Genomic DNA, 27233 nt, shown 5'->3' on the forward strand with positions numbered 1-27233 from the left:
GAGAGGGACACAGTAGGTCTGTTGGGTGGAGTCAAGCTTGGGCCTTGCCTCATCTCTTTTCATTGTCATCATGATTATCCTTATCATCCTTCCCTCAAAACCTCAGTAGTCTTTTCATGGCTCGCGCTCGGTAGAACTTTGTGCTTTCTGGGAATGGGGAGGTGGCATCCATGCAGATGTGAATTGTTAGTATGTAAAGGACACATAGACAGAGCTGGTAAGGAGAGGGCACCCAGTCACAGACCGAGATGGGGTGGCCAAGGTGGGTAAACAGGAAAGGATCTAGCATCTTAGGCACATGGGAAAGGAGGTGCAAAGAATATCGTCATAGGCAGATGTAAACATGCTGCAAAAAGGCATAGATTAACAAGGATGATATAAACCTGGCCGGAGACGGCTGTGACGAGGTAGCAACACATAATCAACTACACAGTAAACCTCACACAGAAATGGGAGGATGCAAAGAGCAGATGTAGATGGATAGGTCTGGTGGGGGACATATGCGGTTAAGGATGGACTCAGGTGGTTTCTCAGAGCTGACGGGACTCTGAGCAGGCTAACTCCTTGATCCTGCTGAGATGGGGGAGGGCTACATTTCATCCAGCAGGCGCTACAAGAGGGCCTAGTGGCGCAGTGGTTACAGTGCCCGGCAACGAACCGATAATTCCCACGAGCCACTGGGAAAGGCGGGGAGGAGAGAGACACGAGTTATAATCCACGGACACCCTAGTTTCGACATCTATAAAAGGATGCTAAGAGCAGAAACCAACTTGGTGGCAGTGGGTTTATGTAGGTCTGGGGCTATGCCCTACTTCTAAGGCCCACTGGTTGCTAGAAATGCTCCTTGTAACACCAACGGTGGTCACATTCCAGCCCTCAGATGGTTTATTATTGGGCCGCAGCCCAGCTTCTTTCTGGTTTGCAATCCAGTTTCGGAGAGTTTCCCGGCTTTCTCGAGGGTCCCTCACTCTCAGATCAAACCCACTCAGGCGCTTCCGTTCATTTACAGACTGCTTCCCCTTTAATCTAGCTTGCTCAGTCCTCCACCTTCCCAGAGTCCCTCTCACTCCCGACAGCACTTGCAGTTTCTAAGCGCACCACATCTCCCATAAGTCACAGCGCTCCAGCTGCTACTCTAAGGAACTTCAAAGCCCGAAATGCTCTCCTGCCACGCTCCGTAGCTACCGCGGTGCCCTATGGGGCTTGTAGTCATCTGGGGATTGTCAGGCGACCCAAGCGAACTACTGATCCCAGAGTCCTCGCGTCAGAGGCGGGATTCCCCCTGGCCTTTGCGCGCGCCCCTTAGTCGCCTTTCGGACTCCATCTCCCGCTGTGCTTTGCGCTGAGCTCTGGGTGGCGGACTATGTGTCCATGGTCGACGTGCTTTCTGGGAATTGTAGTTCTTATATTAGTGAGGCGATGAGGAGGCGGAGTGACTCGGCGGCCATTAGCTGTGTGTAGTTGCCCGCGACTGGGAGCCTAAGTGAAGAGGTAGTCCTTATTCGGTGGAACTCAACTGTAGCCATGGGTTCCTCCTGGGGCCAGCCCTAGAGTCCGGAGCAGACGTGTTCTCCGGTTCCGCGCCCTGCCGAGTGGCGTGGCCCACTAGGCCTCTGGGCATCCCCGGTCTCCAGTAGGCCTCATCTGCCGGCAAGGGCGCACCAAAGGCGGGAGGCGCCATGTCGCTGGTTGCTTACGCCAGCAGCGATGAGAGTGAGCCAGATGAGGCTGAGCCGGAGCCAGAGGAAGAGGAGGCGCCGACCCCCACACCCGGGCCCACTGTAGGGGGCTTGTTCGCTTCTCTACCTGCACCCAAGGGTCCGGCCTTGCTGCCCCCGCCTCCCCAGATGCTGGCCCCAGCCTTTCCTCCGCCGCTGTTGCTGCCCCCACCCACAGGAGACCCCCGCCTTCAGCCTCCTCCACCTTTGCCCTTCGGCCTGGGCGGCTTCCCTCCACCTCCAGGCGTGAGCCCAGCAGAGGTGGCGGGAGTTGGGGAGGGACTGGGATTGGGGTTGCCCTCGCCCCGAGGCCCTGGCCTTAGTTTGCCCCCACCTATCGGTGGTGCCGGGCCCCCCCTGGGGCTTCCCAAGCCAAAGAAGAGGACAGAACCCGTGAAGATCGCGGCACCGGAGCTGCACAAGGGGGATGTGAGTATTCGGGGAGGGTACCCCCCAAACTGTGCATCGGGTTTGGACATGTAGGAGGGACTTGTGGAGATTACAGGACTCCTCATAAGCACATCCGTTGGCTCCAAACTTCTGAAATCCTCAAAGCGATTAATTGGACGGAAGGCTGTCAACTTTGGGAAGTTAGGATACATGTCCCGAAGCTGGCCTGACCTGCAGACGGCCACAAATCCTTAACCCCGGAAATGACAGGCCCAAACCCGGGGCATGTTCCAGCATCTTCACCCCAGGACAACACTCTTGCCTCCGCCCAGAAAGGGAACAGAGTGGAATCTGAAAAAGTGACCGGAGATAGGACTCCTGGGCCTTTGCTGAACACGTAGGACCAACTTTTGCCATTGCCTCGGAGATAGAGACCTTAGAGCAAAACCAGAGCTGAATGATGGTGTTATCGAGAAGGATCAGGTCTAGCGGCACATGCTTGGAAATCTTGAATTCTTGAGGAAGGATAGGGAAGAAACTATTTGTTGAGAACACAGGTCTTTTGCCAGAGGGGAGCCCTTCAGGACACCGGGAGGTAGGGTGTGACTTTTACGGATGAGTGGTAGGCACCCAGCGGGTGGGTCACCCCTTCCTTACCTGGCAGAGGACAGAGGGAAGACTGAGGCTGGGTCTGTCTGACGTCCAGATGGGTGCCCCAGTGGCACCATGTAGACACCATCGAGCCGACAAGTCAGTTCGGGTGCTGGAGGGCTACTTGGAGAAGAACGGAGGAAGCTTGTGAGGTGTCTGATACTTAGAGGTGGAAGAGCCCCGCCAGACCTCTTTTGGATTGGGAGCTTGGAGGTTTCTCGGGGTAGGTAGTGCCTCTCTCCTCCAATGGATCACCCTGATTTAAAATTGCGAATTAAGTACAGGTTTACAGAGCGCATCGGTTCTCTCTGCCACAATTCTAATACATTTTGTCCCGTGGTTCCGATCCCCACAGTGTAACATCTCTTCCCCTAGTTCCTCCCTGTGTTGCTTGTTTCCATTCCTCCTGCTTTTCTGACCCTTGTGCACATTGCCCTGGGGTCACTGCTGCCCTGCTGTTCACAGTGGGTGATAACTCCTTAGCGTTACTATTCCCCTTGCGGACTTGTCTGTGGTTTAGTTTAAAATGCAGCCACGGGGAGGAGTTCAGTTCCAGGCCTGAAACGTGTCTAAGCAACATGGTCTAAAGGCCAGAGCGTCTTGGGTGGGGGTGTGGGGGTGTGGGGTCCACATGTCTCTAGTTGACCAGTAAAGTCCCCCGAGACCATGGCCCTTCGCCTCCAAGCCGAGCAACTAATTCCCTCCAAATATTGGGTTATGTCTAAGAAGTTTTCATAACTTTGCCCTCTGCATGCTCCCCTACATTCATGGAAATGTTTGCCGCAAAGGTAAATAAACGTACACAAATGTCCCCTGTCAGACCGACAGGTATTCATGGGTACACTCCCACTTGCTCACATTCATCCAGCCCATGACGTTCACCATTACTGCAGCATTGTGTGGATCACAGCATCTGCCACGGTTGCCTTTCCTCACAAGCCCCTCCTAGTGGCTTCCCCGGTCTCCATCATTCTTTGCTGCCCTCCCTCACTAAATACTGCCTTTCCCTTCACCCAAGGTAGCCCGTGTCCTCCCCTGGCTCACCTTTGAAACCCCTTAGAGAGGAGCTAACTCTTCCTTGCTTTTCTTTTACTTTTTTTTTCTTCATGTGTATAAGAGAGCTTTATACCAAGAGTAAATGTATATTAAGGAAACATCCTAGTCCAGTCCAGATCAAGTCCTTAAGTCCAATATTAGCCTATATGTCCCATACCAGTTTATAAATTCCTCTTCAGACTCATACAACACATGCAATGACACCAAATGCAGGAAGATCACAGGCCAGTGGGTGGAAAGTCTTGTGGATCCAGTGGTGGTAGAAGCATCTCAGTGCTGGTGTGGGTCTCCACATGGCTCCTCGAGCTCCAGGGCTCTGGCTCCATCAGCATGGCTCCGTGTGGCTTGTCAACAGGATTGTCTCGCAGAGAGAGAATGTGTCCCACCTCCAGGGAGGAAGATCGGAGTTCCCAGAATACTCAGAAGGCCATGCCTATACAGAGGCCTCATTGGCCTGATTGACAGGCTAGACTTTGCAGGTTGACAGGCCAAACTTTTATTTATTTTTTGTGATCCTTTTATTGAGGGCTCTTGCAACTCCTATTATAATCCATACATCAATTTTAACAGGCATATTTGTACATATGTTGGTATTTTCTAGACGGCTACTTTCCATTGAGCCCTTGGTATCAGCTCCCCCCCCCCATGAGCCCTTGATAGATTATAATTTATTATTATTTTCATATCACACCGACTGTTCTCTCCCTTGCACCATGGTTTCTGTGTTTCTTCCCCCCTGGAGGGATGTGTGTGGTTTTGTGTTGATCATTGTGATCAGTTCCCCCTCCCACTCCCCTTCTCCCTACCCTTCTGGTATCCCTATTTTCCTTGCTTTTCTTAAGTTTTCCAACTTCCTAGGGGCTGTTGGCAGTTTTTGCACTTGCTGCCCCTCCGTGTTCTCTCCCAGCGACCCACCCTCATTCACATCTCTCCTTAGCAGCTGTGCTCCTGCTGAGGGTCCTCGAGCCACTAGGAGCCCCGGTGACTCAGTTGTTAACATGCTCAGCTGCCATCCCTAAAGGCGTAGGTTCCGAACCACCAGTTGCTCTGTGGGCTTCCGTATCGGGCAGTTCTACTGTGTCCTTTCGGGTCACAATAAGTCACAATTGACTAGGTGGCAATAAAAAGGCCAAAAGTCAATTCTGACTCATGGTGACCCAAATGGACTGGGTAGAACGGCCCCCGTGGGTTTCTGAGACTGTTAACGCTTTTCTTTTTTTAGATCATTTTATTGGGGGTTCCTACAGCTCTTATCACAATCCATCCATCCATTGTGTCAAGTACATTTGTACATTTGTCGCCATCATTTTCAAAGTACTTTCTACTTGAGCCCTTGGTAGCAGTTCATCATTTTTCTCCCTTTCTCTCCCACCCTCATTCCCTCATCCTTGATAATTTATAAATTACTATTTTTTCTTATCTTAAATTGACCGACGTCTCCCTTCACCCACTTTCCTGTTGTCTGTCCTCCAAGGAGGGGGTTATATGTAGATCATTGTGTTCAGTTCCTCCTTTCTCCCCCACCTTCCCCTTCCCCTCCAACTGTTAACCCTTTACGGGAGTAGAAAGCCTTATCTTTTTTCCAGGTCATGCCTGATGCTGGACTTGTGAGCAGCCCGGTGTGTAGCCACCATCCCACCAGGGCTCAGTAAGTTAGAATGATCACTACTCTCCATGGGCCCTTCTTTTTATTATACTCCATAGCTCAAACCACCGTCAGACTTACTCTTTATTTTGTCTCTCTCTTCACTAGAGAATAAGCTCTGTGAAGGCAGGGACCTTGTTTAGTTTGCTCACTGCACTATTCCTAGTGGGTAAGATGTGCTTGCAAGTGTGAAGTACGGTGCAACTGGTTTCTGACAGTGATCAACTTGGATGAAGAAAGCTTTTTTTATGGAAGGAGGTTCTAGGGTCTCTCTCATGCAAAACTCTTCCCTACCACTTCTTCCTTCTTTTGCAACTAACTCTGTTATCGCCAAGTCTAGGATCCCAAAACAACCTGCTATTGCTTCATCAAAACCTAGCTTGACCTTGGTTTATGCTGCGGCAGAGGAAGGGCCCTAAGTGACACACAGGAAAATAAGCCGATTTCCTCGACCACCTCTGTATGCTCATCTCCGCTCCCCCTCCCCCCCGCCCATACATGTTACCCTAGCCTGACTGAGGTGCTGGGGAGAAGATGGCGGTGCCATGAGCCAGCCTCCCTCGCTCCACAGAGGCAATGAGAAGGCTCCTCCTAGCTCGTAATAGAAGAAGCTGGCAGGGACTGTTTAAGCACCCTCAGAACTTGGCTGAAGTGGAGGAGAGCTCCTGTCTGCGCCCTTCTTTTGTCAGTGGAAGCCACTTAATTCCTGAGGTGAGCAGTGACGTGGGTGACGGAAACAAGCCCGAATCCTAGCCCTCGGGTGGTTGTGCACCTCGGTGTGGTTGCATTGAAGTCGGCCTGTTTGCTTTCTGAGTCCTGGGGAAAGGTAGTCCGCAGAGTGTTTGAGATGGCCAGAGGATGGTCACGAAGTTGTGCTCCCTCCAGGTTGAAGCCATTCTGGCCCCAGCCCTGCATCCTCTACTGTCAGCTCGTGGCGGAGGCTTGGAGGAATAGATCCCGTTTCCTTGGTTTCCGGTTGGAGTTTGGTGCTGAAGTAGAAGACAAGAAACGCTGAGTTCTTTTTTTTTTTTTTTAATTTCATTCATTCAATCAATCTTGAACTGCTCTCTGTGCTGCGTGCTGAGAATATGGTACGGAACGTGATAGGTAGGCCCTGCTGAAGAGGAGCTTGTGGTCTACTGGGGCCACAGACAAGGCAAGTCAGAGAGGAGCCATGATCGAGTCAGACACTACCACAGTGTTGGGAGGTCGGGAAGACTTCCAGGAAGGGATGTCTAACAGACAGAGAACAGAGGAGGAGGAGGAAGCCTGGGAGAGCGTGGGTGGGAGCAGCACAGGAGGCAGAGGGAACGGCATGTCCCCATACCTGGAGGTGAGAGAGTGAGCATGCTTTTGCCAGACCTCCAGTGAGCAAGCTAGAGTCTGGAGTAGAAGGGGTAGTGGTGGGGGATGGGGCTGAAGAGAAGCAGTGGCCAGATGCTGAGCTTGGTCCTTGGTTCTGGGGTAATGAGGAACCCTTAGAGTCTCTTGGCTTACAGCACCTGAGAAGGCTTGTAGGAGGCATGGCTGGCAGGGAGGATGGCAGTCCAAGTGAGGGAGGGGCAGGAGAAAGGAGAAGCCTGGAGCTGCACGCTGTACAGAAGTGATCAGAGGCTGTGGGGCGGCAGCGAAGTCAAGGATGGCCTTGTCTTGGCTCTGGGAGGGTGATGTTTTGTTGTGCACTGAGTGGATTCTGACTCTCAGCAGTCCGCTGGTGGGAGAGAACGGCACCTTGGATTCCTAGGCTGTAATCTCTATGGGGAGGGGCTGGGTGATGCAGGGGTTATGTATTCAGATCGGCACTCTGACCTCACCAACCTCTGGGGGAGAAAGACTCAACACAGTCTGTTTCCACCAAGATGCAGCTGTGGAAACCCGAGGGGGCAGGTGGGCTTTGTCCTAGAGGTACGCCATGGGTAAGAGTCGTTGCCAGAAACCGGACAGGCCAGACTCTTCTGGAACAGATTGCCAGATCTCCTCTCCGCTGGTGTATGTGAACCACTGCCCTTTTGGTTTGTAGCTGTTTAGGCTAGGGTGCGAGGGCCTCAGCCACGCGCCACCAGGGCGCCTTCCTGGGAAGGTAAAGGTGCCGGTGACTTAGGAAATTGGGAGGTGTGCAGCTAGGGCGTGTGTCAGGCTGTGGAACAAGCCATATATCATTGCTCATGTCAGCTGGATCTTGCCTGAAAGCAAAGAATACCAGAAAGATGTTCCCTTGTGTTTATTGACTGTGCCAAGGCATTCTACTGTGGATCCTAACAAACTACAGATGGCCTTGAGAAGAACGGGATTTCCAGAACACTGCGCCACACTCATTCGGAAGTTGTACATGGGCCAAGAGGCAGTCGTACGAACAAGAAAGGGACTCCTGCACGGTTTAACATCAGGAAAGGTGTGTGTCAGGGTCATCGAGTGTGTGCTGAACAAGTCATCACAGAAGCTGGATCATGTGAAGAAGAGTGTGGCATCAGGATTGGAGGAAGGCTTTTAATAACCTGCAATGTGCAGATGACATAACCTGGCTTGCTGAAGGTGAGGAGGACTGGAAGCACTTTCTGATGAAGGCCAAGGGCTGCAGCCTTCAGTGTGGAGTATATAGCTCCATGTCAGGAAGACCAAATCCTCAGAACCGGACCATGATAAGTGGAGAAAAGAGCGAAGTTGTCTGGGATTTTGTCTTGTTCGGATCTGCACTGCATGCTCATGGAAGCTGCAGTCAGGAGCCCAAACAGCAAGTTGCATTAGGTAAATCTGTACAAGATCTCTAGAGTACTGTAAAGCAAGGATGTTGCTCTGAGGTCTAAGGTGTGCCTGACCCAAGCCTTGATATTTTCAATGGCGTCACGTGCATGTGAAAGTTGGACATTGGATAAGAAGAATGGAGGTGTTTGAGTCGTGCTGGAGAAGAGTATTGAAAGCACCATGGACTGGTAGAAGGACAAACACGTCCGTCTTGGAAGAAGTTGAACCAGAGTGCTCCCTAGAGGCGGGGATGACGAGACTCTGCCTTCCATACCCTGGACGTGTTGTCAGGAGAGCCAGTCCCTGAGAGGGTCATGTGTGGTGAAGTGAAGGAGGGGAAGGCTCCTGAGGAGATGGACCGACGCTGTGGCTGCAGCGGGCCTCAGGCACAGACGCACTTGTGAGGGTGGCGCGGACCAGGCAGCATTGGGTTCTGTGGGTCAGAACTGACTCCGGGCCCCTAACGCCAACAGAAACAACTCAAGCTAGTTGAAAGGTTTATGTGCCATAAATACGGGAAGGCTTCCAGAAGCTGGTGGAAAAGTGAAATAAAAATCTAATAGCATATTTTCCATGAGCTTTTGAAGTCACCTGTTTCCGAGGCACAGAGGTGCCTCAGAAAGGGCCTAGAAGCAGACACTAGAGCTGTTGGCACACCGTCACCTCTCAGCTCACCGACGCTTCTGTCTCTGCAGGCTAGCTTCCTCTGCCTTCGTTGCAGGTGGCAGGTCTACTGCTTCTTGGATTTTCTTCCTGTCCTAGTTCCTGGGAGCCCTGGTGGTTTTAGTGGTATCTGAGTTTACTACATTCAAAGTCAGCAGTTTGGAACCACCAGTTGGGCCATGAGAGAAAGGTGAGGAATTCTACTCCCATGAAGAGTTACAGTCTCAGAAACCACAGGGGCCGTTCTGCTCTGTCCGAGAGGGTTGCTGCGAGCCAGCGTGAACTCAGCTTCTAGTCAGAGAAGATTGAAAGCAGCATGGACTACCAAAAGAGTAAACATCCGTCTTGGAAGAGGCACCGCTAGAATGGTGAGACTTTGTCGCACCTACTTTGGACGTGCTGGGAGAGATCAGTCCCTGGGAAAAGGACGTGCTTGGCAAAGTGGTGGAGCAGAGGCAAAGAGATGGATGGACCCCGTGGTTGCAACAGAGGGCTCAAACAAGAACCATGGTGAGGAGGGTGCGGGCCCAGGCCTGTGTGGTGCTGTTGTCCCTGGCTCACTCTGAGTCAGAACCGACTACCCCGCACCCGACCACAGCCAGTTCCTGAGTGGGGGTGCAGGTGGTCTGGACTGCTGGACTGCTTGCTGAAATGGTGAGCTTCCCGTCCAGAAGCACCTGGGAAGGAAGTCCTGGTGGGCTCCTTCCTAATGGAGGTTGAAAACCGTGTGGAGCCCGGTGCTACCCTCACACAGGAAGGGCTCCTGAGGTGGCGTGGACTCGGTAACAATTGATTTAGAGATCAGCCCAGTTGGAATGACCATCTTGTGTTCTAGGAGGGGTTTGGTTCGGTCAGGTCGTGCAGTCAGCTGCCGCCAGGGCGGGCGGGCTAAGATAGTGCCTCTTTCAGAGCCCAGTTCAGTCAGCGTGTGAGGTCTGTGAGGTGTTAGAAATGGCCCTTTGAAGGGATCAGCATGGCCTCCTTTCCTCCCTGTACCCGGGTGCTCTGGCCCAAGTTCCCAAAAGCAAAGATTATAATATGCTTGCTGGAAGTGTTCTCTTACACAATGTTAAGGCCGAAACAGAAAGAGTTGCTTGCAGCAGATGCAGTGGATTTAGCCCGAGGAGGAGAAGTAAAGAGGGGCCACCAGCCTTCTGTCTGGCTCTGTGCTGGGCTCTTGGGTAGCTCTGGAGTCTAAGTAGCCCCCTCAACTGACAGAGGGAGAAACAGGAGTTAGAGAACAGATTTTCCTCAGTCACAGCCTCAGTGTAACAGAGGTCGTGTTTGCACCTTGCTCTGTGTGTGTGTCTAGTATAGGGTCTACTGACAAAGAGAAGGAAGAGCCAAGGGCACAGGTAACCCGAAGAAGAAAGTGATACAATGAGGAATGCAAAAATGGGCGAAAAATGATCCCTTAACTGAAGGGCAGCTGTAAACAGAAGATACTTGAGACCAAAGAGTTAACATTTTTAAAAAGTTGATGAATCTAGTTAATTGGGAAACTTGCAGTGGAGTAGAGTCAGTGATTCGAGCTCAGAGCCCTGGGGCAGGCCGCTGGGGTCAGTGTCTGTCCTGGGCTTTCATTTCCTCCTTGGCTCCTGGCCTGGCAACTGGAGATTGCTTTTTGGAGAGGAGACTCAGAACCAGAACCTGGAAAGATAAGAGGAAGGCTGTCTGGGACAGCTCTGCAGATCCCACTGGACTTGGCTTAATGGAAACTGTCTGTTTCTGTTCTTGCTCAGCAGTGTGGGGGGTGGGGAGGGCTGGAGCACAGAAGACAGTAGTGGTCTCTGAGGCTCAGGTTGTGAGACCAAGCAGTGCTTTCTGGCCCAGCATACGGTCTCCCAGCCAGGTGTGCACTGTGGCTTCCACCTCACTCTTCTCTCTGTGACGTACTCACGTCGCCGGTCAGGTCACTGGTGCCCAGGGCACTCCAGCGACGCCGCTTCAACTTTTGTTTGTTTGTTTAATCATTTTATTGGGGACTCGTACAGCTCTTATCACAATCCATGTGTAGATCGTTTGTGTCAAGCACATTTGTACATTTGTTGCCATCATCATTCTCAAAACATTTTCTTTGTACTTGATCCCTTGGTATCAGCTCCTCATTTTTTCCCTTCCCTCCCTGCCCCCCTCTCTCACAAACCCTTGATAATTTATAAATTATTATTATTTTGTCCAGCTCCAAGTTTGTTTGTTTTTAAACATTTTATTAGGGGCTCATACAACTGTTATTGCAATCCATACACACATCAATTGTGTAAAGCGCATTCGTACATCGTTTCTCAAAACATTTTCTCTCTACCTAAACCCCCGACATTAGGTCCTCATTTTTCCCCTCCCTCCCCGCTCCCCCCTTCCTCATGAGCCCCTGATAGTTTATAAATTGGTATTTTGTCGTATCTTGCCCTGAGCCCCAACTTCTTAATAGGCGCTTGTACCTCTTAGCATCAAGGAAGTTCCCCCTGGCGTCTACTTTAAGTCTTGTATGCTAAAGGCTAAGTCTGTTTACGCTAGCCCGGTTTTTATTGTGTGTAAAACTAGGCACAACAAGACCTCCATCCTTTGAACAGTCTCTGTGTTCAGTTTAATGGTGTATACTTACTTCCTGTTGGGGCTCCGTCTTCACTGTTTCATCATCGCTATTTTAGACTCGCTGGCCATCCCTCCACGTTCTTCTCTCTGCCGTAGGTTAGACGTTGTCAGCTTGATCCCATGCCAGTAAGTGCAGTGCTCAAGGCAAACATTCTGTATTAGTTGAGCTGAACTGTTGTTTCGCTTAAAGATGATTTCATGGGATCATTTCTGGGCAAAGGATTCAGAGTTTCCCCTAGTCTTAATGGATCCAGTAAATCTAGTTTCCAAAAAAAAAAAAGAAAAAGTGAAGCTGTGTTGCACATTTTTTCTCTTTGATCAAGGTCCATCAATTGGGTCTCTGATCAGAAGGTTCATGGTGGCCGGACACCATCCATTTCTTCTGGTCTCCTGGAAAAGGAGGTAATGATCATGTATCTTCCTCTGTTCTTGATAGAAGCTGATCTTCCTTTCAAATCCCCGAAGACAAGCTGTGCCCTTGGCCCGGCCCACCGTGGTAGAGGCTGACTAGATGCTGTTGTTAACACTCATCTTTTTAGCATTTGATGGCTCCTGTTTCCACTGCTGTGATTTGAGCTTCATGTGCTTTTCTGAAGTGTTAGGTTCATCCCCCACTGAGCTTTCCTTCCGCATCCTCTTATTTTTCAGTCAGGCCCCCATAAACCCCAAAGTGCTCTGAGCGCCATCTAGCCTCCATGGGGACCCAGTGCGTACCATGTTTCCAACCTCCTCTAGAATGGCATTGGCTAAAGTTAATGCAAGGCGTAAAAGATCGGTCCTCAGCCTATTTCCCCATCCTCCCAGTGCCCTCTGACTTCCTCCGTGGCCTTGGGTGGATTCCAGGGTATCTCCACTCTGCTTGTCAGCTCTAAGAGGGAAAGATTGATTTCACCTCTCCCTAGAAGGGGGGTAGCCATGACTTGGCAAGAGCCTCGAGAGCCTGCACATTTGTGGGTTCTTATTTCAGTGTTCTGTTTTAGTTGTTACTAGATGCTATCATGTCAGTTCCAACTCATAGCGACCCTGTATACAACAGAGCAAGACCTGCCCAGTCCTGCGCCAGCCTCACCATTACTCCTCTGCTTGACCTCACCGTTGGCACCCGCTGTGTCAGTCCATCTCCTTGAGGGCCTGGTCTTTCCTGACAACATGTCCAAAGTATGTGAGACGAAGTCTTGCCATCTCTGCCTCTACAGAGCATTCTGGCCGACGTCTGCCAAGACATTCATTTGTTGTTCTTTTGGCTGTCCCGGTACTTTCAGCACTCTTCACCAGCCCCATAATTAAAACTCATTGATGCTTCGTCCGTCTTCCTTGTTCAGTGTCCAACTGTCACATGCATGAGAGGCCATTGAAAGTACCAGGGTGTGGCTCCCATGCACTTTAGTCCCCACAGTAACCTTCCTGCTTTTCAACACTTTAAAGAGGTCTTGTGCAGCAGATTTACCCAATGTAATGTGTTATTTGATCTCTTGACTGCTGCTTCCATGAGCATTGATTGTGGATCCAAGCAAGACAAAACCCTTGACCAACTTCCATCTTTTTTCCTTTCACCATGATATTACCTACTGGTCCACAAGAGCCCCATGTACCCTAGTGATGTGGTTCTGAGTGACATGCTGGGAAGGAGTTCAGTCTTTGTGGTCAGAAGACCAGGGAGATGCTCAGGAGCCCCGAAGGCCTCTGGGAGTTTGGAACAGAGAGAAAAGGTAGAAAACGTGTGGGTATCTGAGACTAGAGACTTGATGGCAAGCCAGAGAGGATCATCGTCCTTAGGTAGTATTTACAATCTTAGTTCATAGACCGCTTTCACAGTAGTCGCTTGCCGTTTTCAGACAAACGCTGTTGTAGTGTAAGTACACCCACCCACTGCCATCAAGTCAGTTCCGACCCACAGTGGCTGCCCAGGCTAGGCTTTCCGAGGCTGTCAATCAGACAGTCTCATCTTTCTCCCAAAGAGTGGCTGGTGGGTTCCAAATGCTAACCTAGGTGGTTAGCAGCCCAGCGCTTACCCAACAGTGTCCCCAGGGCTCCTAACATGTACATGCATAGATATTTCTGACTGAGACAGGGGATAGGGAGTAGATCGCTTCTTTGGGATCCCTTCATCACTAAGTGTCAGAGCTGAGGCCCCAACCTGTTTGCTGATTTGTGCCTCAGGCATGCTCAGCTGTGTCGTGTGGGATGGAGGGTGGTATCCTCAGTGTGGGTCTCTAGCTCTGTGGTTATTATCGAACCTCTCTGAGCCTGACTCTCCTTCTCTCTAAAATGCCTGCCTTGAAAAGTATTGTAGGATCCAATGAGAAATTGTGAGTAAATTGTCTAATACATCTGTTCCTTTATTCCTCACCCACCTTCAGTTACCAAGACAGAATTCCATTACTGTGTGTGTGTGTGTGTGTGTGTGTGTGTGTGTGTGTGTGTGTTTAATTACACCTGAGAGCAGGTATTGAACGTGACTATGATATTGAACTATAAGACAAAAAGTTCATGGACAAATGGAATGAAAAGATAATCGGACTTTTCCTATGAACTTTGCGAAACCCTCTGGTATGGCCACTGATGGCCGGGTAAAGGGGAGAAGGCCTCCTCTGGTATGGCCACTGATGGTCCAGTAAAGGGGAGAAGGCCCACATGAGAAATGTTCAGAGTTAGCGTGCCACGCAGAACAGCGTGTGTTATGGGGCCACAGTGAAAACGCAGGTGGGATTCTGCAAGGAGGAGGCTCCGAGTCCTGAGTCAGGAAGGACAGTATAGATGGACAGGCGAGCCAGACTGGGAGCAGGGACAGGAGAGACGGGGGACCTAGCCGGGGATGCTTTGTGGGACAGGCTGAACCCGCCGTGTGCACTTTTCTGTTGCTAACCACACATAAGAGATAACTGGCGCCCAGGTTGTACCGCTAGGAACTAATGGCCAGAACTCTCCGTGAGCTGAGTGACTCAGTTTCCCTGTGGCTATAACTCATCCAAAGACACCGATTGGGCAACTCCGTGGTCCCTTGCTCCGTCTCTTACACACAGTAGGTTCTCAGTAGTTAGGATGGAAAGAGCTTTTAACAGGTGGATCCCAGAGGAACTTGGGAGATGTAAGGATTAGTCGAAGAAGATGGGCAGAGGACTGGACTTCATGTAGGACTTTAGGGACGAGCGGGACGACTTTCAGTCCCCATCTCATCATCTCTGTTTGCTGCTGCCCAAACAGCTTCTTGGTTTGGGTCGTAACTCTGTCTTTTTGTTTGTTTACTTGTTTTTTTTTTAAAATAAAATGTTGAAGCTTGCTATTTGCATGCCTGGCATCCTTCCTGCAGGTGGAGCCACCGAGGAACTGGTGGTGTGTTCAAAGTCACTTGCACTAGGGACAGTCCTGATGACTCAGAGGGCTAATGCGACGACCCTCTGTCTTGGCCCAAACCCTGCTACTCATCACTTTCCTGCCTTCCTCCTGGACACGAATAACTCTCTCTGGCAGACAATAGATCATGCTTGGAGAAGGAATGCATTTACTCCAATGGCTTTGACCTTGAATGCCTCAGCAGAGTAGTTAACAAACCATCGAGTCCCACCGGAATTCCCCAGGCCTGTGGTTATGTAGTCTGGAGAAGTGGTTTCAGAAGTGAAGCCGAGATTGGGTGAGATTGTGGGCCAAACCCCATTCATCTTCTGGTGGACACATTTGTAGGAAGAAGATTGGATAAAGCTTTTTCTTCCCACTGAGGACCAAATGGGAGGAAATAGTCAATTTTGTTTTCTAAAGGGTGGGGTCAAGGAAGGTGGCGCAGCCTGTTCCCTGAGGGTGGCAGAGAGGGGCAGAAAGGCCGCTGTGGGCCGGCCCTTCCTTTGTGCCTCATGTCACGAGTATCTCCTGTCCTACACAGTGAGGTCTTATTTCTGTTTCTCTCAGTCAGACTCGGAGGAAGATGAGCCCACAAGGAAGAAGGCCGCCCTTCAGGTAAGCCTGGTGACCGAAGAAGCCGCTTCTCCTCCCCTGCCTTGTCTCCTGGGAGCGGACTTCCCAGCGAGACTTACATCTGCCGTGGCCATTGAGGATGGGCTATGTAGGTTTGGTGGTTCCCTGTGTTACCTTGAGCCCTGCCGGCTGCTTCTCTGCCCGCTCCTGGTTGTGTCCTGGCTTTCAGCAGGGCGGGTAGTTCCCTGTCCTGGCGCCGGTCTGTGGCCGTGGCAGAGGGGAAGTCGGACTCGATTCAGACTGATACACGGATTATCTAAGGAAGGGACCGAGAATGGGTTTGGTCAGAATGATGCTGGGGATCCACCTATTTTAAAATTATCCATCTTAATAAAAAATTTTTTTAATAAAAAAAAAAAGGTCTTCTCCCTGCCTCCAGTTCACCTGGAAAATAAAACCCTGAATAGCACATGCTCTGTGATAGGTCCTGTTATGCTGGAGGCGTAGCGTCACATCATCACTCCCATTTTATATGTGTGAGAAACAGGTGCAGAGAAGGGGGCCCTTGTCCCTGGCTAGACAAGTAGTGGTAGTGGAGTGGGGACTCAGGCCCAGGCCGGCTGATACTTCTCCATAAACGGGGTCGGAAGTCCTCAACTGAGTGCTGCCCCTCTCCTCCCCCTTGTCCCAGGGCCTCTCTTCCTCTGCTGCTCACAGGGCCCTTATGCTCCCTGACCTGCTGTTGACCATATGGCTCAGGGCATAGCAGCCGTGGCCCTGCTTCCCAGAGGGCTTGTGGTCCAGTGGACTCTGCTGGAGCGCCCTTTCCCATCACTGTTAAGGGTGCTCCCCCAGCTGTCTGCATTACTTCTTTTCAAGTTGATTAAAGAGCTCTGCTGAGGGTGGTACTGTCCCCCTGGGACCTGCTTCTCCCTGTCCGGGGGCCAGGGCCCTGCAATGGGTTATGAAGGCGGCTTCCTGGAAGACTTGGGTGGGCTGAGACTGATGGCTGTCAGTCTTGCTCCTGTTGCCCAAGTGGCTTCCAGGAGGAGGTGGACTCGCAGCAGAAGTGCTTGGGAGTAAGGAGCAGGCAGGCAGCCCTGCAGCCGGGCGGGAGCACAGGCACAGAGGACTTGGCACTGCCAGGGATCTGAGCAGACACAGTGGCAGCCTGAGGTTGCCCTCCATCTGCTTCCTCTGACCCGGCCGCCACAAGCTCGTGTGGCACAGGCATCGGGGCACAAGCCCGCTGTGGATTCTGCACTCTCTCTGGCCAGTTCTTGGCCGAGAGGGCTGGAATACACCTGACTCCAGGACAGTGACTTCAGCCCACTGTCCATTTTCATATCGGCAACTCTCTGCCTCGCAGTTAGGCAGAGCTGGCCCCTGAGCACCCGGAGGCCCCATCAGAGATTCGTGCAGGCCACAGGAACTCTGGAAGGGCGGGGCCGATTAGCCAAAGAGCGGCTAGGTTCACTGCCCTGACGGACAAGCCTTGCTACCCCGACTGTGGAGCCTTCTTGGTGGGAGAGGATGAATTTTGGAGCATTTCCGAGTGTTTCTTTTGGACGGGCAGCACCTCGCACTTGACACTGGGGGCCGCCCAGAGGAAGGAGAGGGCTGCATGTGAGCGGGCAATCCCACAGGAGGAAGCCCCCAGGAGCTTCTTCCCCAACCCCGATGAGCCACCTGGGGTTGAGCCCTGCCTTTCAGGACAGGCTCCGGGGAGGGAGGGAGGTCCATGAAGAGCATCGTTATTACCAAAAATGGAACTCTGGGGGAGGGGCGCTTATGAAGGAGGGCCGGGGGCTGGACTGGGAAGGCATCTCATGCTGGAAGATGGCTGGGCCTGAGGTCGGGGCTAAGCTGGGAGGTTTTAGCTCAGAACCCCTCACCTTGGTTCTTGCCCTTGATGTTGTTAACTTGTCACCTAACATCTCCCTTGTCATCTTTCTTCCCTCTGCCCCTGCCTGGGCTCACCAGGGATCCGGCGAGGGGACTGGTTTGTCTGCCTTGCTCCCCCAACCTAAAAACCTGGCTGTGAAAGAGACTAACAGGTTGCTCCTGCCCCACGCCTTCTCGCGGAAGCCCTCCGACGGCTCGTCTGACAGTGCGCCCTCCAGGCTGGCTCCTAAGACCAAGCCCTCCTCTCTCGCCCCTGTCGTGGGCACCACAACCACCACTCCGTCGCCCTCTGCCATCAAGGCTGCTGCCAAGAGCGCCGCCCTGCAGGTGACAAAGCAGATCACACAGGAGGATGACGACAGCGACGAGGAAGTAGCCCCCGAGAACTTCTTCTCCCTCCCTGAACAGGCTGAGCCGCCTGGCGTGGAGCCCTACCCTTACCCGCTGCCCCCTGTCCCCGAGGAGCTGCCGCCGGGCACCGAGCCGGAACCCGCCTTCCAGGATGACGCAGCCAATGCCCCCCTTGAGTTTAAGATGGCAGCAGGCTCAAGTGGGGCCCCTTGGATGCCTAAGCCCGGGGACGACTACAGCTACAGTCAGTTTTCCACCTACGGTGATGCCAATGCTGCTGGTGCTTACTATCAGGTGGGTAGGAGGCACGCAGGGCAGGCTGGGCATGTTGGATGGAGCACGGGGTGCCGGGAGGCTGTGCGCAGTGTCACTGAACTAGTGACGCACCTAGCAATTTGATTTTCCTATACTTACCAGGCTTCGAGACATAGTGATTTTCTTTTGAACTGTGTTGAATCTGACAGACTTGTAGAACTTCATTGTGTGGCTCTATTCTGAAAACAGTGTGGAGAGGAGCCCTGCTGATGGAGCAAGTCCTCCATTGGGCTGCTAACCGCCAGGTCAGCAGTCTAAATCAGTCCCCAGCTGCTTCTCAGGAGAAAGATGAGAGTTTCTGCTCTTGTAAAGAAGTGCAGCTTTGGACACCCTTGGGAGCAGTTCTACCCTGCCCTGTAGGGTCGCTCTGAGTCAGCATGGACTGATTGGCAGCTCAGTTTAACAAGTGGAAGAGGAATGAGCTCTCATCTTAAAAAAGACCCCCTTCCTCAAAGGGGGACAGTGAGGATAAGTGATCTAGGGCACCGACTTCTAGATGGTTAGTTCAAGAAACGTTTCTGCAGGTGGTGAACGTTGAGGAAACCGAAAGGCAGGTGTGGAGGTGTGGGGGGGGGTGTTGAGGGGGCCAAGGAGAGCAGCTGGAAAGAGGAATGAGGGGAAGGAGTCCTGAGAGGGTGGAAGGGCTGGGCAAGTCTGTGGAGAAGAGCAGGCTGGGGTGAGAGGGGAGTTCTGAGCCAGGCTGGGCATGTGTCCTGGCTGTGTGGGTCAGGGGACATCATTGAGTGTCACAGAGGCCACAGCCGTACAATGAGAATAGTCATCGGGTTGGTGAGAGGATTGCATTGCTTACCATGGGGCCTGGGACATAGCAGTGATCCATTGAGGATGATTGTAACTTTTTATTCAGAGGTTACTGGAAGAGATCATTAGATTTGTTCTGTGTGGCCTCAGAGAGAGAGAGAGTATAGAATGGCAGGTTTGTAAATTGAATTTTTAAAAGTTTCCCAGCAGTCAAAGGTTCCCCGGATGGAGAAGGCTCCCATGAGTTAGGGGACTCTGTATCACTGATCTCCGTCTGAGCTGGGCAGCTGCCAGCCCGGGCTGGTCCTGGTCGGAAGACTTGGGCCCCGGGCTCTGAGCCCCTGCGACTCTAAATAGCAGTGTTAATATTCACCTCCAGCTTAGACGTTGGCAGGGAGGGTGGCCTTTGAGAGGACCTTGTTCTGGCCGAAGACTTTGAAAAAGAATTGGGTTTTTAACATCTTTCCTGTAAAAGCCAGTTGGATCTAGTAGACTGATTAGGGATAGTGTATCTCCCCTTGAAGCTGTTATTAGAAGGAATGAGTTAGAGCAATGTTTCCCCAAGTGGGTGATGGAGGCAGGGCCAGTGGTATGGGCTGGACCAGTCAGTACAAAAGCAGATACCTACACTTCATCCCGGAATATGGGCTACAGTACAAACGTTTTTAACTGTCCGGGGGCTCTGGAGAATTTTTTTTTCCTGAAAAGGCAGTAGACCAAATATGTTTGGGAACCTATGAATTAAGACTATAAATAATAAAAAAGTTTTGACTTTGTTTTGGGTGGGGGGAGGTGGTGGAAGCTATTCATAGTTAAGAACACACTGGTTTACATCAAGCAAGTGGGAATTCTGTTTGTAGGTCTAACCACCATTGAGATATGCAAATTAAATCCCTTTAAATGCAGTAGTTGCTAGGTGCCAGCATCTATGTGGACACACGGTCCTGTGTATCGGATAACTGGCCCCACAGGGTTTCCTGGGCAGCGTCGTCATGGGAGCAGACCAGGCCCTTCCCCCGCAAGTGCTGGTCTGTGTGAGGATCCCATCTTTGAGCTCAGCACTTAACCATCCATCGCCCCACCTGCAGTTCAACTGTATCTGATTGTCATTCTTTGGCAGAAGATGCATACTCTGATCTCTGACTTTGTATATGACTTTGGCTTAATGATGACTGAACTTTCAGCTCACTATAAAAATCCTCTTTGAGGGGTATTTCTTGGTGTTTGGGGCACAGGTGTCAGAAGTAGTCAGCAACAAGTGTGGGCCAACCAGAAAGTGACTCTTTGCCCTGTGGCCACCTGGGTTGACTCCAGCAGAGTCCCTGCCCTCTGAGGGGATCACCGGATTCCAAAACAGTAACTGACCACACAGACCTGGTGGTCCCCAGCTTTGTCAGCTCCACAGCACCCGTGTAGAGGCTTATTTTAGACTCTGCTCCCAGTCCTGGGAAACAGCCCCTCTCTCCGTCGGCTCAGTGCAGGCTGGGTGTGCTTGCAATGGCTCTCAGCCCTCCTCACCCTGGCTGTGTGCATTCTGGGAAGCCGGGCGGAGGCCTGGCGAGGGCCTGGGAATTGTGCTTGGGTGACAGCCAGGGCAGCCAGGCATAGACTGAAGCTGGAGGGGTGTGAACTCTGTCTGGAGACACAGGAGGAAAGCTGCAGGGACTGTTGTTTCGGAAGTCTGAGGCAGTATGCAGGGCCCGGCATTGATGGGCTCCCTGTGAGGTCTGCCGTGTGGGACCCCCTGCGCCTCTGTGAGGAGGCTTTTCTCTGGCCCTGGGCAGATGTGCCCTCACTCCGCGGGGCCCTTAGCATGGTGTGCTCTTTCCTCCTTGACTGCAGGATTATTACAGTGGTGGCTACTACCCCGCCCAGGATCCGGCCCTGCTCCCTCCACAGGAAATTGCCCCGGATGCCTCCTTCATCGATGACGAAGCAGTAAGTCCACAGAGCACCCAGGGCCCTCTTCGACCTACAGGTTCCAGGGTTCATAGCTGACTAAAGGAGATTTAAGAAGGAAAGAAAATGGAGTTAGGGTTACGTTTGGTAACAGACAACTGAGAAACTCCACAGAGGATGAAAGAAGTCTTTTTCACTCCTGAACAGCTAGGGCAGCGTGAGGACTGGCAAGTTGTCAGGGATCCAGCCCCTTCTGATCCCAGTTTTGCCATCTCTGGGCTCTTAGACTTACTAGATGAAGTCCAGCAGGGGGCGCAGTGGCGAATGGCCTGTCCCTCACTCTAGGAGTCATTGCTGTATTCCAGGCAGCAGAGTGGAGACAAGGGGAAACAATTCTCAAAGTCCCAGAGAACCCGTCCTCCTTCACCCGATTGACCAGAATTTGGCCATATCTAGTTGCAGGGGATCCTGGGAAATGCAGTCTTTTCATTGAGTGGTAGCATGCCTTGCTGAAAAGTTGAGTTTGTTCTCTCTGCAGAAGAGGGGAGAATGGATTGGGGAGGCAGTCAGCAGTTCAGGACCTCCTTCACTTCACCCGCCTGTCCTGACGGGACGCTAGATAGAGCACCATGTCTGACTGTCGGCCCAGGCTGTGAGGAGGGAGTTGGAGAAATGGGGAGCTGTCTCTGGGCGGCGGGAGGTGTCAACATGTGCTGTGTTTCTACCCACCTTTTCCCAGAAGGGCGTTGGTCCCCTTGTGAATGCCTCCCTGTGTGTCCCCCCATCCTGCTGACAAGCTCAGCCGGCAGTGGGCAGCACGTGCCGTGGCAAACAGCACAGTTCCAGCACGAGAGCCTTGGAAGCCTCCCAAGGGCTGGCTCTCGCTGGGTCCTGGGTCTCTGGGGGCTTCTTTATTCGAAGACCCCTCCCACACATTCCCCTCCAGCGCTTGTCAGGACCGTTTGTGGCGGACTCCTAGGAAATTGGCTGTGCCCTCATGACTTTTATATGAGGCTCCTCTTTATGCTCCGTCACGGCCATTCTTGGGGGCTCTGCTGACTGGTAGCACTGAGCTAATGAGGACCCAATTGTCAAAAGAACGGTTTTTTGTTTTTAAGAGAAGAAATCCTAAATTTTCTTTTGCCAGAGTTTTGTCAGCAGATACAAAATAAAAACTAATTTATACCAGTGGTGCTTGTACCTCTTGCTTCCCTTGCCTGGAGGCCAGCAGGCCTTCGAAGGAGTGGCCTTTCTCAGGCATCCAGGAAGCTAGGGGACCTGGCAGGGGCCAGCGTGGAAGGGCAAGGTGCCACCGAGAGGGAGGGATTGAGGAGGCTGTGGGACTGTGAGCCACAACTTCAGGCCACAGACTCCCAACTCCTTCCTCCACCCAGATGGCCCATGCCTCCTTTCTCTTTCTTTTCCAGTTTAAGCGACTGCAGGGCAAGCGGAACCGAGGAAGGGAGGAGATCAACTTTGTGGAGATCAAAGGTGATGACCAGCTCAGTGGGGCCCAGCAGTGGATGACCAAGTCTTTGACAGAAGAGAAAACCATGAAGTCGTTCAGCAAAGTAAGGGTTCAGGTCTCGTGAGGGGCCATTTGGGAGACCCCAAGGCTAAGCGAGGCTTTGCCCAGCCTCACACTCCACTGCTACTCTCATAACACCTTTAGCAAACACCTGTGGCTCCTGCTGTTCCCGCCCCGCCTGCGGTGTCCGTGAACGGAGCCCCCAGCGAGAGCTCCCGGGGACTTTGCTCTCCCCCCATCTGGCCATGGCAGTGTGCTTATGGAGCTGAAGGCCTGGCGTCACTTTCCAGCCTGTGGTTGGAAAGCTCTCTGACAGCTCGGGGCTCCTTCCCTGACTAGCTCGAAGCCACAGCTGCTTGGCCCTCACCCTGCTGTGAAGCTGGGGCCTGGCTCAGCACCTTTTGGAGGTGTGGGCCTAGAAGGGCCTCCAACGCCCCAAGGTCGCTGGGTTCTGCCCAGGCAGCCATGCCTCTCCTCCTCTCCATTATTGACTGTAGCTAGCAAACGCTCGCAGTCCGTGTGATGAACACCGCTTCACCTGGTCGCTGAGCACAGCAAATGTGGACATTTATGAGCCTGCCACAGGGGGATCGAGCAGGGGGAAGCCCTGGCCTGGAGCCCAGCCCCAGCAAGGCCAAGGTCAAGGATTTGATTCCCATCTCCTCCCCCATTTGCTTTGCTTTGTTCTCTTGCCACAGATGGCCATCCTAGCCCCAGCCGTTTGTTTTAACTGAATGCAGGCGGTCTTTCGGGACAGAGCAGAGGATTGTGGTTAGATCAGCACAGATCCGATCCATCACTGCTTACTGGAAAACCACTTAGGAGAGCAAGCTCTACTAACTGTGGGTTGAGAAGCATCTTCACGTAGTGATAGCTGCTGGTACTGCTCACTGTGGGCCAGAGATGGGGCGGCTGCTCTATCTGTGTTGTGAACTGACAGCATGAGTTGACAGTAACAGCCAGGAAGTGGAATTTGCTCTTTTCCTGGCTCGTTCAAGTTCTGTTTCCACTGTTGCAGTGTGTGGGGCTAGATTTTGAAAGAAGATAGAATTCTTGTCTTCAAGGAGTTTGAGCAGAGTTGGGAAAGAGATTTAAGGATATTTGAGTGTAAATGATTACAGTGCAAATTGATGACCCAAGTGCTGAGGAGACTCCAGAGATGAGTGTTGGGTGCCGGGTGGGGCTGAGTAGGAAGCTTCTAGTCTGGCAGAGGACAAAGCCAAGCAGACGGAACCGCACATCGCTTGCATTTGGTTGGGCTGGGGGTTCCATGCAGCCCCGGGGGGTGGGAGGGTGGAGTGGGGGTGCGGGCAGGGCGATGGGAGGGAGGGTGGATCATTGACGATTCTAATTCCAGGGCTCCAGGGCCACTGCTAGCACTTAGAATCGGGGGAGGAGGGGCTCCAGCCAAAGGTAATTAATGGGAGAGAGCTTGGTAAGCGGGAGCTTGGAGACAGGCTAGACATCTGGCCTGACTGGGGAGAAAGAGAGCTGGAGCGGGCTTAGAGGGGGAGATGGGCGGGCAGAAGAGCTGTGAGGTCTGGAGGGGGCCCGACTGCCAGCCTGGGCACTTAGACACCCCCCCACCCCCACACCCCACCCCGCTGCCGGCAGGAAGACTGGGATCAGGTGTCCGCCATCTTGGTACTGAGGTGGTGGTAAATAGAAAACACAGGCTGACCTCAAAATCTTTCCAGTTTAATGGGGGATATTAGCAGGCTATTTCAGGCAGTATCCTGAGCTTGGGTTTTCTTCGTCGTCGTCTTCTATTTAATAAAAATAACTTTTGTAAGTACAAAGACAAAAACAGCTCCAAGCTGATTTTTCTCCCTTGGGATTTGGGATGTCATTGTTTTCTCACTTCCCAGCCTTGCCGTCCCTGCCACTGGCTGGGCACAAGGAGCTCCGGTGGCTCAGAGGTTATGCCTCGGGCTGCTCACTGCAAGGTCAGCAGTTTGAAACCACCTGTTCCTTGGGAGAAAGATGAGCTTTCCACTCCCTGAAGAGTTATGTGTCCCGTCACCACCCCACCCCCTGTCCCACAGAGCCACTCTGAATTGGCGCCCACCCGATGCAGGAAGGGAGTCTGGCTTGATCAGGTCACAGGGCTGCAGTTTTCCCGGGGTTAATGCTCCTGCTTTCTTCCCCTGCAGAAGAAAGGTGAGCAGCCAACAGGCCAGCAGCGGCGGAAACACCAGATCACGTATCTGATTCACCAGGTGAGAGGGCTGCAGGTGTGGTGCTGAGATGTGGACCAGCTGGGAACAAGCGTCCTCCCCTGGTTCTGTGGCCACTAGGGGCGGGGGGGGGGGCGGGGGCGGGATGTCGTCTTTCTTCAGCATTATCCTGCCCCTTCAGAGAAGACTCAGGACAGTAGTGAAACTTCAGATCGTGATTTGGGTGATGGCTTGTCACAGGGCTCTTTAAGCAGAGTTATCTAGTCATCTGAACAGCTGGCTCGCCAAGTTTTAGCTGAATGTGGACCTGGCTCTGTCCCGAGTATGTGGCAGAGAACAGCAGCACGGGATTCAGAGTCACAGGGTCCCACACTGTCTTTCGGTCTGAGAGGGGCCCTTCGTGTTTACTCGGTGTGCTTCAGCAGCTTTCAGACACTCAGTGAGCCCCCGAACAAACAGCTTTTTGAGACCAACTGTGGGAGCCGCTGTCAGAGGTACAGACATTTCCTCACACGGGGAGACTGTGTGTTTCGTAGGCAACATCGTGGCAAACTGTGCCTCAACCTTCTCAGGAACTGTAATTTGTAGGCAAAGAAATTCAAGTTAGGGTTGTGTTTTGTAAGCCTCTCTTACTAATCCCACTCCTCCCCTTCCCAGGAGAAATGAGCAGGCATCAGATCTTTCCTGGGAGTTGGGGGGAGGGGCCGTCAGAAAGTATCGGGCTCAGAGAGGAAAGTCATGCTTCTAGTGGCTCCGTCACGGAGCCTCAGAGACAGTTTCAGTTTCCACTGGCGTGGAGTGCAGGCTACCACAGACAGGGCATGGTGTCCAGTGCCCCGGGAGGATGCCTCTCTGGACTACGGGGTGCTGGTGTGAGTCCAGTGTGGAGCTGCCCTCCTCTCCCTGCTGCTAGCCAGGTGTCCAGGCATCTGGTGCTCCCGCCCGCTTGGTTAACCCGGGCAGACAGCGGGCCAGGAGTCTGAGCCGTTGGCATATTAGCTCCCCAGAGAGAAAGGGCAGTTGTTTTCATGGGCAGGGTCTTGGCAGCCCTGTGACCCCCATTCCTGTCCCCTGCCACAGGCGAAGGAGCGCGAGCTGGAGCTGAAGAACACGTGGTCAGAGAACAAGCTCAGCCGCCGCCAGACCCAAGCCAAATACGGATTCTAGGGCCCGGACCGGATCTCTGCAGGACCACCAGCCGGCCCGGAGCCCCAGCCTTGCTTCTGGGCCCCAGCTGCTCCCAGCCCGGGATCTCTCCCCGAGGACCCAGCCCTCGCCTCTGCGAGAAGGAACCTCTTTGATAGATTTTTTCTTAACAAGCTAGGAAACTCGCTCCTGCTTTCTGTGTAGGAGCTCGCACAGACTCACGCGGACGCCTCAGAAGGGGCCCCCAGTGGATGGGGGCTTTGCTCCCTGGTGGATGTGATGACATGTGGACCCCCTCTCCTCCCCCCTTTTTTTTTTTAAGCCAGGGATATCTGTTGAAATAAAACCTCCAGTCTGACAGACGCGCCTGCCCTCGCCCTGTGCCACCTCCTCTGCCCATTCTGGACCCTTTGTGTGTGAGTGGCCTTGCCCCGGGGTCTGTTTTGCACTGGCCTAAAGTGCCCACCACACCCTCTGGAGCTGCCTCTGGGTGAGTGGCCATTGAAGATCCTTGGAGTGGTACACACAGCTGCAGAGAGGGGTGGGGAGAAGCTGGGGGCGAGCCACGAGGCTCTAGCGCTTTTCTCTGGCGGGAAAGAGCTGCTAGGCTTACTAGATGAAGTCCTGCAGGGGGCGCAGTGGCGAATGGCCTATGCCTGAAGATGGTTCCCGTTCAGGCCAGTAGTCACTGGCCTGAGCTGGTCTGGAAGCTTAGCACAGAGCTTGGGAGTGAGACAGATCTCTTTGGAGACGTCTGGTTTCCTAACATTTGGCTGAGGGAAGGCCTGGTTGGGCAGGCGTTTGGGGAAGGGAGGGGGCAGATAGCTGGGACGCCGAGGTGCCCAGAAGCAATGGCATGCCTCCTGAGGGCTGCATGCAGCACTGGCTGCTGCTCTGCGAGGTGCCCAAGGCACCGGGAGCACCGAGGCCCTGGGGCCAGGCTGAGGAGAGGTAGACTCGTAGGCTGCTGTTGCAGGTTTCTGAGCAGGAACACTAGGAGGAGTTTACGTGTGAGTTAGGTGGGTCCCGGCCTCATCCGTCCGGAGGAGCAGTTTGAAGAGCTGGCTGTGCAGTGGGGACTGGGGACAAGAGTGATGGCACACCGTGCTTCTGGCTGTGTGTGCCGGGATAAGTCAGGGCGTCTGGTTCTCATTAGGTACAGGGCAGGGTTTCCTCACTTACAGGAAAGCCACCGCTTATCTGAAATCTGACCTACTTCAGGTTGGAGCCAGACGGCTCCTGCATCCCACAGGGACGCACTGCACTGGTCCAGATCGGAGCATCCAGCCATCCTTGGTCAGGAGCCGCTACGCCCCTGCCACCACTCACCCGCACAGGCTCGGGGTCCATGACCGCCACCACCCCTGAGGAGGCTTATGTGGGGATAGGTATCAGCAGGGCCAAAGAGCTAGAGGTCCAGAGTCAAAGGTGTTCTTCCCCGTGTGCAGGGTGCTGCAGAGGCCCCCGCCGCAGTTGTCAAGCCTTGGCCTTCAGCCATCCAGCTCTCATTTGAGGGGTTGCCTCCTGGAGCTGCATGGATGTACTCGGCTACAGGCAGGAGATGCAGTGAACAAGAGCCCCAGTGTCTTCTGGGAGTGGATGGAGGGGGAGGCAGGCTGGATGGCTGTCTCAAAGGACCCTCCTGCCTCCTCCTCCTCTGGTTCTCCATAAAAGGCCTGAGTCACATTTTACCGAAGATGACATTGTATTTTGGTGACTGGAACTTCCTGCTTGAGAAATGCTGACAGGCTGAGAAATGGAGAGGTGTCGCTGAGAAAAGG

General features: G+C 52.9%; 1 protein-coding gene across 1 annotated transcript; it reads left to right on the forward strand.

Annotated features, from left to right (window-relative positions):
- Nucleotides 1–1453: 1453 nt before the first annotated feature.
- Nucleotides 1454–25814, forward strand: PRCC (proline rich mitotic checkpoint control factor). Its single transcript, XM_004714719.3, has 7 exons — nucleotides 1454–2147; nucleotides 15364–15411; nucleotides 17353–17919; nucleotides 20545–20640; nucleotides 22029–22172; nucleotides 24283–24348; nucleotides 25387–25814. The coding sequence occupies exons 1-7, from the start codon at nucleotides 1680–1682 to the stop codon at nucleotides 25471–25473; spliced, it is 1476 nt and encodes a 491-aa protein (XP_004714776.1). The 5' UTR covers nucleotides 1454–1679; the 3' UTR covers nucleotides 25474–25814.
- Nucleotides 25815–27233: the final 1419 nt, after the last annotated feature.

This window comes from Echinops telfairi, unplaced genomic scaffold (genome assembly GCF_000313985.2).
Source record: "Echinops telfairi isolate 266 unplaced genomic scaffold, ASM31398v2 ScPeMD7_7425;HRSCAF=8463, whole genome shotgun sequence".
NCBI lineage: Eukaryota > Metazoa > Chordata > Mammalia > Afrosoricida > Tenrecidae > Echinops > Echinops telfairi.